The sequence below is a fragment of the Tauraco erythrolophus genome, chromosome 2 (genome assembly GCF_009769465.1).
Source record: "Tauraco erythrolophus isolate bTauEry1 chromosome 2, bTauEry1.pri, whole genome shotgun sequence".
Classification (NCBI taxonomy): Eukaryota; Metazoa; Chordata; class Aves; order Musophagiformes; family Musophagidae; genus Tauraco; species Tauraco erythrolophus.
Window position 1 is genome coordinate 85,152,995 of NC_141466.1, and position 14,050 is coordinate 85,167,044.

At 43.9% G+C, this 14,050-nt stretch overlaps 1 protein-coding gene across 2 annotated transcripts in view; it reads left to right on the top strand.

Annotated features, from left to right (window-relative positions):
• PGBD5 (piggyBac transposable element derived 5) overlaps positions 1-13,596 on the top strand; it is a 68,641-nt gene extending 55,045 nt beyond the window's left edge. Inside the window, exons 5-7 of one of the 2 annotated variants that reach the window (XM_086627300.1) lie at positions 4,161-4,358; positions 11,779-11,884; positions 13,401-13,596. In XM_086627300.1, the coding sequence (XP_086483426.1) occupies positions 4,161-4,358; positions 11,779-11,884; positions 13,401-13,596 (500 nt within the window). The remainder of the gene's footprint in view (positions 1-4,160; positions 4,359-11,778; positions 11,885-13,400) is intronic. The other variant, XM_086627307.1, reaches the window with a different exon arrangement.
• Positions 13,597-14,050: the final 454 nt, after the last annotated feature.

A 14,050-nucleotide genomic window follows, 5' to 3' on the forward strand; every position in this document is an offset into this window, starting at 1 on the left:
TAAATAAACTAATGCTCAGAAACTAAACTTTTGGGGAACCTAAACTGACATTTAGGGGAACTAAAGGGAATTTGGGAAAATCTGGGAGGCACTCACTGAAAATGTATTAATTCCCCTCAAAATTCTTGATGAAAATGACTTGGGGTCTCGGTAGCCAGCGAGTTGAACATGAGTCAGCAGCATACCCTGACAGCAAAGATGGTCAACACTATCCTGGGCTGTGTTAGCAGGAGCGTAGCCTGTAGATTGAGAGAGGTGACTATTGCCTCTTACTTAGCACAGTTTTGGACAGCATGCTCCCCTAAACAGGAAAAGCATTGGAGTAAGTTCAGAAGAGGGCCAGCAACCTGACCAGGGGCTGGACCACATGCTCCACTATGGGGATGGAACTGCGCTTGTTCAGCCTGAGAAGAGAAGGCTTCGGGGGACCCCACAGCAGCCTTGTACTACTCTGAGGAGATTATCGAGAGAATAGAGCTGGCTCTTCACAGTGGTCCATCGTGGAAGGATGAAAAGCAACAGACATAAGCTGAAACAAAAGAAGAATTTCAGACTAGATGTAAGGCTTTTCCTGAGGACAGTGGAGCAGGATGCCCAGACAGGTTGTGCAGTCTCTGTCCTTGGAGGTTTTCAAACTCAGACAAGAAAAAACCCTGAGCAGTGCTGTCTGACCTCAGAGCTGACCCTACTCTAAGCAGGGCATGGGACTAAAGACCTCCCGAGTTGCCTTCCAACCTAAATTATTTTTCATTCCCTGGGGTCCGTGAAGACTTTTGTGGAACCTTAACTGTCGTTTGCTTTTCCTAACCCTCACCCACACATGTGTTGCTGCAAAAACTTCAGTGTTCTTTATTGGAAGCCTGCTGAGTAGCACCTTCAATGTACCACAGTAGAGAATATGTGCCTAGTAATATAAAGGGATATTGGTGAAATAATTCTAAGATCTTTGAAGATACCAAGAGCTGAGAAGACTTCAGAAAATAAGACAGGGTGCTTTGATCTTTTTCAAAATCGAAACCTGAATAGACCTCTTTTTTATTTTTCAGGGGACATACAAAGCATTTCTTTCTCTGTCCTCTGAATAGAGCTGGAAACCTGCACTGAAATGTTCCAAATTCTCTATTCTGCAAATGGAGAGCTGTCACTGTTATTTGCTCTAACATTCACTCATAGTGCACATCCCTTTTTCCCACCTCTATGCATTAGTGTTGTCCCTTACAAAGGACAGCACCTCCTGAAGCCCTGTGCCTCACACTTCCCTTAAACATATGATCCCCAAAACTCCCTTTTGCACTTTCTGAAGCAGGAGGAGCAGCTGGCTCTGTCCCACAAAGTGGCTGGGGTTGGCAAAGCTGCAGGAGTCGCCAGCCTGGGTGACCATGGCACTCCCAAAAGCTTTGCAGGATCCTGCAGCTCCAGCACATGGATTAGAGCAAGTTCTTGTCTCCTCCACGACAGGCCTCTCAGTTGTCCTAGCTCTGACTTGACCCAGCATTGCAGGCAGGATAAATGATTTCAGACTGTGTATTTTTGCCTGAAGTAGCTCAAGCCTGATTGAGTTTGCAAATGGTACTACGGAAGATGTGGTGAAACAGGCGTCAACACAAACTGTTGAAGGAGAGCCTGGGAATGAATCTTGGATGACTACACCACATTTCTTCATCTTTGCTAAGCGAGCTTAGGTGTAGGCATTGATATTACAGTTTAAGTTGACCAGAGGAGGACAACCTGTCTCTATTGACTCTTGTGTATGTGGCGAACACCTGTTGTGATTCTGATTTAATTATACACGAAAAACTTCATTGAGCCAGATGGGCATAATTTTTATTGCTTCTATTACTATAGTAACTGGGTGGTTTTAAAAAAACTCTACAGATGAAGGGTGTCATCCATGATGAGAGACACTAGTAAATCTGCAGAATTGCTGCACTTTTCTAGGCTGTACAACAGGAAGGTTACACAGTGTGTTCTTGAGAAAGGAAATGGCTCCCATTATTTTGTATAAGTAGTGAAACATCTGCTAGAAGCTTTCTGCAGGCTTATTGCCTGAGCCAAAGGAAAGGCTGCAATTAATTATTATGGGATCTCAGAGATGGCTTTTGCTATTTTGAAGCTCTAGCACAATAATGTAGTTATTAGCTTGGTTTTATACCATTGCAGTCTCATGGAGAGAACGAGTATCACCCTTCAGTGAGTCATAAACTTTAGGTGGCTAAGGAAATTCTTCTCAGGCCTGCTTGTTATCAGAGCAGGATGATCATAATATTGGCTAGAGGAAAGCTTTCTAAAAGTTTGCTATGTTAGTGCCAAAGTTTAGAGGTATATGATCTACACTGTGTACTTCTTAGCAAGATAAGAAATTAAAAAAAAAAAAAAAGCCTTCCACTGGAAGTGCAGTTCCTCCTATATTGGTTGTAAGCCTGTTTCCATCAGGCTACTCTTGTTGTCTTTTGAACTTATAGATTTCCAGGGACTGATTCATTCATTAGAAATAACCAATGCAGTGCACATTTCCTCCTTCAGAAAGAAGTTGCCCCATATGCATTGCGTTGGTTGACCTTCTTCTGGCATGAATGTCTTAAATTTCTGATGGAAGACCCTTTGGGTCTTGTAGACCTGCCCACAGCAACTGTACCAATTCATGAGTATTAGCAATTAGTGTATTAGTATTCCTGTGGTATCTATGAGCTGTTGAGGGGATGCTCAGCTTGCCAGGGACTATATGAGTCAGGGACAAAGGCTGTACCTGCATGGAAGAGCTTAGGTCATTCCAGAAAGACAGAGGCAGAGGAGGCACATAAAGGGAAACCCAAGAACAGAGGTAGTGTGCTCAGGGGAAGCCAGACACTGTAGTCTGACTTACTTAGCATTTCCCTTGTAAGGATATCCAGTTATCCAACGTGCAAAATTCAGCACGATGAAAAATTTGATCAGGCAGACTTAGCTGACAGATGAGCTTTAAACTACCACAAGCCTCAGCTGCCTTATGAAAGATCTGCACAGATGTCACCTGCTTCCATGCCCATCGTTTTTTTTTCCACTCAGGTTGATGCAAATCCAAGGGAGACCAAGGAAATTTCCATCCCAGATTTCCTTGAGTTCAATTACATTGATGAAGAAGATCTGCTTCTCTTAGACTAATGGAAACAGGCCATTATTATTTCACAGCCTAATGACAAATTAAAGCATTGTCATTATTAATATTGTTTGCAAATTTTGTTTGTGCCCACCTGGCTGCATTGAGACCTGTTTTGTGGTGTTTATTTGTTGCCTCTTTCAAATATGAAAAGGCCAAGAAGCTGTGAGCAGCAGAACGTGTCGCCTATGGAGCCTCTGATGTCTGTGCAGGACAAGATCAGTGCTCGCTCAACTAGGGCACTATTTGGTTTATCTCCTTTCCCTAAAAGCCATTTCTTTAAACTTGTATTTCCATTTTCTCTGTCCACCTGGCACATGCATTTTTTTTTTTTTTAAATCAACCAGTGGTTTCCGTGGTTCTTAACTGCTTAAGCAGCGTTTCCTGAACAAACCAGATGATGCAGGTTCAAGGAGTAGTGAGCTAAAAATCAAGAACTGGGCAGCACAGTGAAGCAGTAGATTAAACCAGCATTTGTCAGCTATTGTGATTAAAAGCATCATGGTGGTCATGTAGGAGAATTTATTTCAGTTAACATCTAAGATGCTGTAGCTTTCCTTACCTCTCTGTTCCCTCCATGATTTATTCTCTTAGTTAAACACCAAAGACACTCTTGGATCGTAAATTCTGATTTGTTCCATAATGCATATCACTACTTTTTTTTTTCCCCCAGTCCAATTTTAAACATGTTGTGAAGACTATTACACAGATTATAGATGTTATTGTTGGGAAGATAACATTAATTCTTCTCCTTGTCATTTCATCATGACTGTGCAGGAAGTGTCAATACATTCCATCAAGAGAGCAGGCTTTCTGCGCTTGTCTCTGTTTCCAGAGACGTTCATGTAGGACACAAATCTTTGGTATTACAAGAGAAGGCCAGTTGGCTAACAGATCTGTTGGGCTAGAAAGTTGTAGGACAAGCTCTTTCTCTAGTCAAGTCATTTCAGACTTGCTCCACTGCTCTTGCTTTCAGGGTCCATGCAACGCCTTGCTGATAGGGAATGTTTTTGTTCACATGCAGAGATTTACTGCTGTGGGTTGCTGAGCGCCAGGAAGAGTGACTGCACAGGCCTACCTCCATCCATGCTGAACAACCCTGAAACTCCCCAGTCCAGAGGACAGTACAGGATAAGAATGAAGGGAAACATGTCCTTGATCTGCTGGTACAATAAAGGGCACTTTCGTTTTCTGACCAACGCCTATTCACCGGTTCAACAAGGTAAGCAATATTCCTACTGCTCATCTGGAAAGTCTGCATGCTTTATGTGACAAGACGAGTCACTGAGTTTGATAATAAGCCTGAACAAAAAGAGCTTGATCATAATATCCTAGATGAACAGTAGCAGTAGTGATGACTTCCCTTTTGTGTTTTCCTACAGCTATTCTTTTTTCCCATACAAAGGTTAAGAGCCTACTGCTAATGCAGCCTCCTTTGCCTGAGCTGGTAGAGGCATTATCCTGTTAGATGTAAAGATTGTATCTTTGCTGATGGTCAGAGAAGGGAAGAGGGTTGTTGTATAACACTGTACTAGCCCCGTTTGCAAAGCATCTTGTAGGATTGCTGCTACCAAAAAATTAATAAGCATCATGATGTACTTAGAACTCTGAGCAGATCCTACAATTAATTTATCATATCCAGTAAAACCTTAGTCACAAACAAATGTCTTTTTGCCAGAAGTAAATATGATTAAGGCTTCCTGTTGTATATTAAATTGATTTTAGCAGTTGATGAAAAGAAACAAAACCAGATAACCTGGATAGTTCAAATAACTGCAAAGAGCTTCTTGATCCTGAATTCTTTTCCTTTTTATAAGTACATAGGTGTTTTTAGGAAGATTTGGAAACTTCTGTAAGATGCAGTAAGATTAGCTAACTCTTTGAAACTCATCTTTCAGTGAAAACGTTGCTTCAGTTTCTCTTCATTTTTATTATTCAGAATTATGTATAACTACATGAGACAAACAAGAATAACCTAAACCTTTAAATGTAAAGACACCAATTCAAAGATATCTTTTACACCCGTGTTCTGAGTCCTGAGTGACTCTGACGTATGTGTGTCCAGGCTACAGAAGCGAAGTTAAGGCCTTGATTGACTGTACGATAAGCTGAGAAGTTAACTTAGTGTGTCGCGCAGTGCCTTGTCAGAAGCAAAGCATGGCTGATTCCCGAGGAGCTCTGCCAGGCGCCGTAGCAAACCAAGGACTTGGTGACTTGGACAGACCAGTGTCTGAGCGCCAACGCTGAAAATATGTGTGTGAAGGAAATACTAGTAGAAAAATCATCTGTTTGTAATTGTCAGTGTTAACTGCCCCTTTAAAAGAGAGGCCAAAAGCAGACTGTGTTGGCAGCGTCCTTTACAAGCAGCACGTGGAGGTGTGAGCTGTTGTGCTTGTGATTGACCTTGGGTCTGGTTTGGCATAGGCAGGATTGTAGGTTGTATATATGTGAGGTAGTTTAAGGTCCACTGATTAGGACCTGTGTGTGGTGGTAGGCAAGATATGCCCAATACATTGCTCACCAAATGCTTTCTGGGACAGTTGACATAGTTCACGGTGAATCAGAGCAGAAAACAAAGACTGGCTTTTTAGAGTGGTGCTGTGAGTCTGTACTAGAGAGCTGGGAACAGATGGAGACTCGGTAGGAAGACAGGAGACCAGATTGCCTGCCTCTAATTTGGCATCTCTGAAGTCAGTGCAGCAACGCTTGTTTAAACCAACTTGAAGCTTGACCACCAAAGTCTCCTTTAAGGAATGTAAGTACAGAGGAGGAGGAAGAGGAGGAATCTGTGTTCCTTGAGGCAAGCCTGTAGCACAGACCTGCTGAGCATAAGTGTTAGACGGAAGGGAGGTAGGGACAAAGGGGAATAAAACCCACACAAAGGTAATTGGGGAGAGACTGGTGCCAGTGGGATTGCCTGAAAATGCATGGTACATATTTGCACTTGGTTGAGCGTAAATGTTAACAGGAGTGGAGGAGGCCGTGAAGAGAAAACCTTAAAAACACAAGGCAAGAGATCATAGAATCATAGAATGGTTTGAGTTGGAAGGAACCTTAAAGATCATCTAGTTCCAACCCCTGCTGCCATGGGCAGGGAGATGTTCCACTAGACCAGGTTGCCCAAAGCCTCATCCAGCCTGGCCTTGAACACATCCAGGGATGGGGCATCCACAGCTTCTCTGGGCAACCTGTTCCAGTGCCTCACCACCCTCAAAGTGAATAATTTTTTCCTTAGCTCTAATTGAAATCTATTCTCTTTCAGTTTAAAGCCATTACCTCTTGTCCTATCACTACATGTCCTTGTAAAAAGTCCCTTTCCAGCTTTCCTGTAGGCCCTCTTTAGGTACTGGAAGGCTGCTAGAAGATCTCCCCAGAGCCTTCTCTTCTCCAGGCTGCACAGCCCCATCTCTCTCAGCTTGTCTTCACAGAAGAGCTGCTCCAGCCCTCGGATCATCTTTGTGGCCCTCCTCTGGACTTGTTCAAATAGGTCCATGTCCTTCTTGTGTTGGGGACCCCAGAGCTGAATGCAGTATTCCAGGTGGGGTCTCATGAGAGCAGAATAGAGGGGCAGAATCACCTCCCTTGACCTGCTGGCCATGCTTCTTTGGATGCAGCCCAGGATATGGTTGGCTTTCTGGGCTGCAAGTGCACTTTGCCAGCTCATGTTAAGCTTCTCGTCAACCAGCACTCCCAAGTCCTTTTCCTCAGGACTGCTCTCAATCCATTCTCCACCCAGCCTGTACTTGTGCTTGGAATTGCCCCAACTCATGTGCAGGACCTTGCACTTGGTCTTGTTGAACTTCATTAGGTTCACATGGGCCCACCTCTCCAGCCTGTCAAGGTCCCTCTGGATGGCATCCCTTCCCTCCAGCGTGTCCACCACACCACACAGCTTGGTGTCGTCAGCAAACTTGCTGAGGGTGCACTCGATCCCGCTGTCCATGTTGCCAACAAAGATGTTAAACAGCACCGGCCCCAATACCGACCCCTGAGGAACACCGCTCGTCCCTGGTCTCCACTTGGACATCAAGCTGTTGACCACAACTCTTTGAATGCGACCATCCAGCCAATCCCTTATCCACCAAGTGGTCTATAAGTCAAATCCATGTCTCTCCAATTTAGAGACAAGGATGTCATGTGGGACAGTGTCAAATACTTTGCACAAGTCCAGGTAGATGACGTCAGTTTCTCTTCTCTTAATCACTAACACTGTAACCCTGTTATAGAAGGCCACCAAATTTGTCAGGCAGGATTTGCCCCTAGTGAAGCTGTGTTGGCTGTCACCAATCACCTCCTTATTTTCCATGTGCCTTAGCGTAGTTTCCAGGAGGATCTGCTCCATGATCTTGACACACACCGACTGGCCTGTAGCTCCGTGGGTCTTGCCTTTTTCCCTTTTTAAAAATGGGGGTTATATTTCCCCTTTTCCAGTCACTGAGAACTTCACTGGACTGCCATGACTTCTCAAATGTGATGGATAGTGGCTTAGCAACTTCATCTGCCAGTTCCCTCAGGACCTGTGGATGCGTGTCATCAGATCCCATGGACTGTGCACCTTCAGGTTCATCAGATGGTCTCAAACCTGATCTTCTCCTACAGTGAGTGGTTCTTCATTCTCCCAGTCCCTGCCTTTACCTTCTGCAGCTTGGGCAGTGTGGCCTATAGAAGCTTTTCTTGTTGCCCTTGATGTCCCCGATCAAAGCAAAACTTAGGATGAGAAAAGAGGTGGATGTAGCTAATAATGAGCTATTTACTGCAATTTAAAGGAAAGCTGAGAAGATAAATCATGCCTGCACTTGGAGTGCAAATCCCACCCAAGCCAGAGGCACCCGGAGGGCAGTACACTCGTCAGAGCTGATCTATGAATACTCGCCTTGGATGCAGCAGGTTATTTATTATGGATGTTTTGAACCGATGTGTCATAATACATCATCTCAGATGCTAAAGACGAGTCTTACTCCTTTAGTCTTGCAAAAGTGTCCTCCTTACTCTGCTATGAAGTATGAAGTTTCTGCCTAGAACAAAATTCAGTGAGGTTTTAAATTTCCCTTAAGGTTTAACTTAAGTTTAATTTTCCCTTATGCCTGTATCACAGAAGTACTGAGAAGCCAAAAGAGATTGGGGCCTCCAGGGAGTAAAAAGTTACCCTTACTCTAAAGCAGGTGATGTATATGATAGCCTAAACCTCCCCATCTCTGGGATATGGCTGCATTTTTGGTTTTCCACTCTAGATCTGGTGCCCACTTTCCCATTAATATGTTCTAGAAATAACTACAGTTTTTTTCTATTTTTCATATGAAGCAGAATGGAGCAGGCAGCAACCTAACTTTCTGCACAGCAGGATGACCAGAATGACATCTTTAGCAAAAACTTGTTGAACCCAAGATCTTTTTAAGTAGCTTTCTGTGAAGAGCTTTCACAGCTGCTCTTCACCAACCAGCTCTACTTAAAAGCTAAATGGACAATAGCTAAGGACAGAAAACAAAGCTTGGACCACATACGTAAGGGCTAAAGAGCTTCAAATGGTGTGTTGGCATCTCATAAGTGACTTGTGAGAAGATAGGAGATGTTGTGGAGACATCGCAATTGTATGAAGCAGTTGTATAAGTCCCTGTGTGGTTTTTAGCCCAGGAGGAGCTGGGATGAGGAGTGTCTGGTGACAATCTAGTTCCCTTTAAAAATCAACCTGTGAGATTGGCCCAGAACTGGAAAATCAGGAAAGAACCATAATGTTAAAAAATATGATTCAGGACAGGGAACCTTAGAGTATTAACTTTAAATTTCCGCGTGTCCTTTGTGAGACTATATTCAGGGGGTTGTGTCCAGGTATGGTGAGAGTGGAGATGGGGCCAGAGGACTCTGGTGGGAAGACCTTGAGCGCTAGACCTTGTACAATGCTATCTGCAATTCTGATAAAGAACTGTAACAAATCTAAGTCCTGATAAAAAGCCATACAGCACTTGGAACATGCAGTGCCCCTTCTGTTGTATTATGTTATGAAATCTCAGTGTTTGCCAAGGTGGATGCAACTGCTAGTAAGTACTCCTGAGCCTCTGTTTTTAAAAAACATGATTCTAGCTCCTAAAATCGCAGATTGACTTAGAATAAGTGTTTGAGGAAACAAACATATGTACACCTTTGTCTTTCTGCTTGTTTCATTTGAGATGGTATTACCCAAGCTTTGCTTGACAAGTATACAGCTTAAAACCTTTTTTTAAAAAAAGTTAAAAACAAAACAAAGCAAAAAAAAAAAAAAAACACCAAAATACCTCCCCAAAACTGATGTCTGTCCACAGTGGCAGGCAAAGGCAGGCTCCGACTGCAGCGCAGGCGGTGTGTTCCCTGGAGTGCTGCTAGGGACCCAGGGATGGGAACACAGCGATGCTGGGGGAGGACCAGGAGGGGAAATAGCTCATCTGATGTGCCAGTGAGTCAGCTGGCTTGGGACCGATTGCCACAGATACCCACAGTTAGGAAAGACCCGGCTCCAGCAGTTGCCTTCCCTGGAGAGGTGGCCTATGACTACGAAACAAGCCTAGGAAAAGGCTATAAAAATAATGTGCGTATAAAAGCTATTTATATTCTCAAAACAGAGGATTGTTACGTGGAATATAATAGAAAATGAGAGGGAGTATATTGTGCCCACATAGCTGCCACTGCAATGCATTTTTTTTAAGGATTGTGAATACAGAGCCAATTGCAAAGGAAATATAAATCCTCCAAAGGAGGAGAAGGGTGAGAAAGAGAAGACAAGAGAGCAAGAGGAGAAGGGGATTTTTTTTGTAAAACACTGGCATCAGGAACATACTTCCCCTTTCCTGACCTGCCCGGGTGGGATGGCAAGTGATTTTGCAGCACTGATGCAGCAGGCTGATGGTATATCAGTCCTTTTTACCTCATGCTGGCCAGATTTTTGTAGGACTCATGAAAAGGATTAAAAAAGCAATATAATAAGTGTGTGAAGGTAATGAAGGATTCATTTACTTGATTTGATTGGGTTTTTTTCCCCTTGGGCTATCAAGCTTGGGGAAGCAGAGGTGAAAGGAGAGTGTGTTGAACAATTTAGAGGTGATATCGTTTTGGACTCTTTAAAAATCAGACTTTAAAGACCCCAAATAAATTGCTGCATGGCTCAGCTGTAACGTGACATTTAGTATGTGTCATAAGCCTGGCTTCAAAATAGAGGCTGTCAGCTAGCAAAGCACAGGGGGCTTGACAGAGATAATGGATGGAATGAGACTTCCAGCTGAAGGAATGAAATGGTGAAGTCTGTAATCAAAACGTGAGGAGCATTTTAGGGATGATTGTAAAACAGTTGGCAGAAGGCAAGCAATGAGAGTTTGAAGGCTTGAGAAATGAGAAAGCCCAGAATTGGACCTGTGCTGACGCAATGCTGAGAAAGGGCGCAGCCAAGCCTGTGCTCCTCTAGACCTGGAGGAAACTAGTGTTGTGCCTGGGGGAGAGCAGGGATATCCTCCCTTAGACAGTGCACTGTAGACATGGAGCAAGAGACAGTCCATATCCTGGAGAGCTGACCATCAAACCCTGTGGGGATATAAAGTCAAAAGTTAGGGAACAGACTCCTTAATGAAGTACTACAAGTTTGTTTTACTTATCCTTCCCTCCTATGAGTAGCTTCCGTGGATGGGGAAAACAAAGAAGAGTGGAGGAATAAATCAGAGAAGAGCTAGGGGAGTTTCTTGGGAGAGCCTCAACCTCATAAAAATTACTGTAGTGTCAGAGAAGGCCAAGTCAAAGTCGCACCATATGAGGGAATGGAGCAGGTTCTTGCAGTAACCTGCTCAAGGCACCACATCTTTGTCTGTGCAGAGAGTGGTAAGTAGGTAGCTGCAGAGGACTTGTTGCCTTACCGCAGATTTCTGCAGTAGGCAGGATAATCATTCCCCATGGTGAGCTGAATTATCTAGCCAGCTGGCCAGGCAGGGCAGGGAACGTCACTCACAGGCAGAGAAATGTGTGCTTACCTCCACTAAGCAACCTAAGTGTACATCTGGCTCCCCACGCCAGTGAATCAGGCTGCTTCTCATTTCAGAGATACTGTGGCTCCTTCAACTCACCCACCAGCATCACCTCTGCCTGGACTGGGTTTAGCTGGTTGACTCCTTCTTACTGTATTTTCTTTCTTTGTCAGTTATCAGCTGGTGGAGTGCAGGTACCGTTGCTTTTGGCCCCTGTGGGTGGAGATAAGCAAAGGATTTAATCTCAAAGGACTCCTTTGGGACCTTCAGAACTCAAAGCATAAAGTACCAAGTCACAGCTCTAGAGGTCACCACAACTCATTGTGAACCAAGAGGAGAGACTAATACACTGTCAGTAGGGGGCTAGTGTGGGACTATGGCAATGTGTGTTTTTTTCTGAACATAAGGTGAAAGTGTTTGTGTCTAACACCTTCTCATTTCCAACTGAAAAATGATCCGTCTTCTTCCCTTTCCACTTGTTCAATGTCCTACCGATGGGAAAAAAAAATCAAATTAGCATCTCTGTTACAGATAACTTCTGAGTTTTAGGGCAGAAACTGTCAGTAAGGTTTATTTTATAATTACCCATATGTAGGAACTGTATCTTTTAATTGCTAGACCTGTCTTGTGGATTTAAAACTGTTACGTTTCTAATTGATGCAGGAGTCATAATTAAGAGAAAAAGCGGAGAAATTCCATGCCCCTTGGCAGTTGAAGCATTTGCTGCTCACCTCAGCTATATCTGCAAATATGACGACAAATACAGCAAGTAAGTAAGAATGTGTGCACGCACGTGTGTGTGTGTGTGTATTTCCTTCACTCCTTCTCTGTTGGCAGCAATGTTTGAGTTCTCCATGTTAGGCTGCAGCTGAGGGCCTGATCCCGCTTTCATGGAATTAATCTCTGACAAAGCACCTCTTTCAGTCAAAGATGAGAAGCTGGCTCTGGACAAGGGCGAGCTGCATTGCTAATGGTGTTTTGACTCTATCTACCCGTCCACCAGTCAAAAAAAAATTGAGACTTATGTTCTTAGCATCTCATGAATGACTTTTAAGAAGTGTTGGGAAGATGAGCCAGCAGGCTGCTGTTCTTGGCCACATCTAATTGAAGGCTAAACAGAGAATTCAGCAAGGGTCCACAAGCCTCACAAGTGTCTCAGGCTAGCTCAGCTCTCCACCCCTATCAGCAGATGGTGTTTAGATGATTATCTGTCCTGGTGATATTTGTGTCACCTGGAGCCAGAAGAAAAGATGTTGAGTTGTGAATGTAAAGGTAATCTAGATGATCTGTGAGAGCAGAATGTAGATCTTTTGGCTCCTGGATTCTAGTTGGAGTCCTCAGTCCTCCTTTTCCCTCTTAATGTAGCAGGGAAAAACAGCAAGGAGTAAGAATAGCAGTGATGAAGCTTGGCTGTGGGAATAGCGATGAGGTGCAGAAGATTTCAGGAACCAAAAACTGAGAAGAGAGAAAAAGCAGCAGGGATTTTCCAAGCCAGTTCTGGGCAAGGCAGCAAGAATTCAGTAGAAAAGATGAAAGAGGAGGGGGTGCTTGCTGGAGACCGATGTTGGGATCTGATCTGAGGGAATCAATATGAAAAAGAGATGAGGTAGTAGATTTAAATGGTTACTAAAAAAATAAAAGTAGGAAAGTGAGAAATCTTATGACTGAAGAGCAAGTATTCTGGCAGTCCTAGAATTAGTCAGAACCTAAATATAAGGATGTCATTCCTTTCTAGTTCTGCCTTATGGAGAAGTGCTCCACATGCCAACACTGCACACTCTGGCTCTACTCCCACATCCTCCCACTTACTGTTGACAGCAGCAGAAATCATTCTTTGCTCACAATAGAGATAAACAAGAGGAGAAGCATCAGCAATCTTCCCTAAACTGTAACATAATGTGCCTGAGGCTTTTTTGTAGCTACAAGTTGAAGGGATTCAGACCCACAGCTCCTATCACATGGATGTTAGTCACGAGTAAGCTCAAGGAGTCTGTAGCGGTACTCTCACTTACGTGAAGTGGTAGAGAGGTGAGAGCATTGCTGAGCTTTTGCTTCTGAGAACAAGGCAGTCCATTCTTTTAGGCACTGTTAGGAATTTCCAAAATTGTGCAACTTAGCTGTAAATGGCTGTCAAATACGTTGTACAAAATTTCTTAAGATGATACTTGCACTAGGTATTAAGTCCTGGGCCTGCAGAATCTTTATCTGGGGTTATTTCTTGTATCCTAGCTGCAAGTGTTTGGCTGAACAGTGCTTTTCCCTCCCCTTCTCTCTTGGCTTTTTAGGTATTTCATTTCTCACAAACCAAACAAGACCTGGCAACAAGTGTTCTGGTTTGCCATCAGCATCGCTATAAACAATGCCTACATCCTCTACAAAATGTCGGAGGCCTACCATGTGACAAGGTATAGCCGTGCACAGTTTGGTGAAAGACTTGTGAAGGAGCTTCTGGGCTTGGAGGACACCTCACCCTCCCATTGATGCATTGCTCTTGGTGGCATAGGCAGGAGGTGGAGGATAAGCAGAAGATACTACACCTGGAACGGCAAAACAAGGAACTTGTGACACCACCAGTGCTGTCCTTATCCAAAAATGCCAAGTGATGCCACTAGGGAGGTGGAAACTTCGTTCCTAGAAGCAGCTGGATGTAAACATGTCCTGCAGAAAGTGCCACTGGAAAAGCTGACACAGAATTGCATATGTGAATGCCCTGTGGGAACCCGTACACCAGAAACAGACTTAAATTAGTCGTCATCTCAATACTGTTTGTCGAACAGGGTCATCTTGTAAAGTTCCTCTTGGGTTAAGAGCTTGTCATAAGCTGGCATAGCTCAGCAGTCCTAGGCGAGCGTTGCAGAAAACTCTATACCTTGCTTGGAGTCACCCAGTTCTGGGACAGGCACCGTGAGCCTGCGCCATGGGCTGTGGGTGGGAG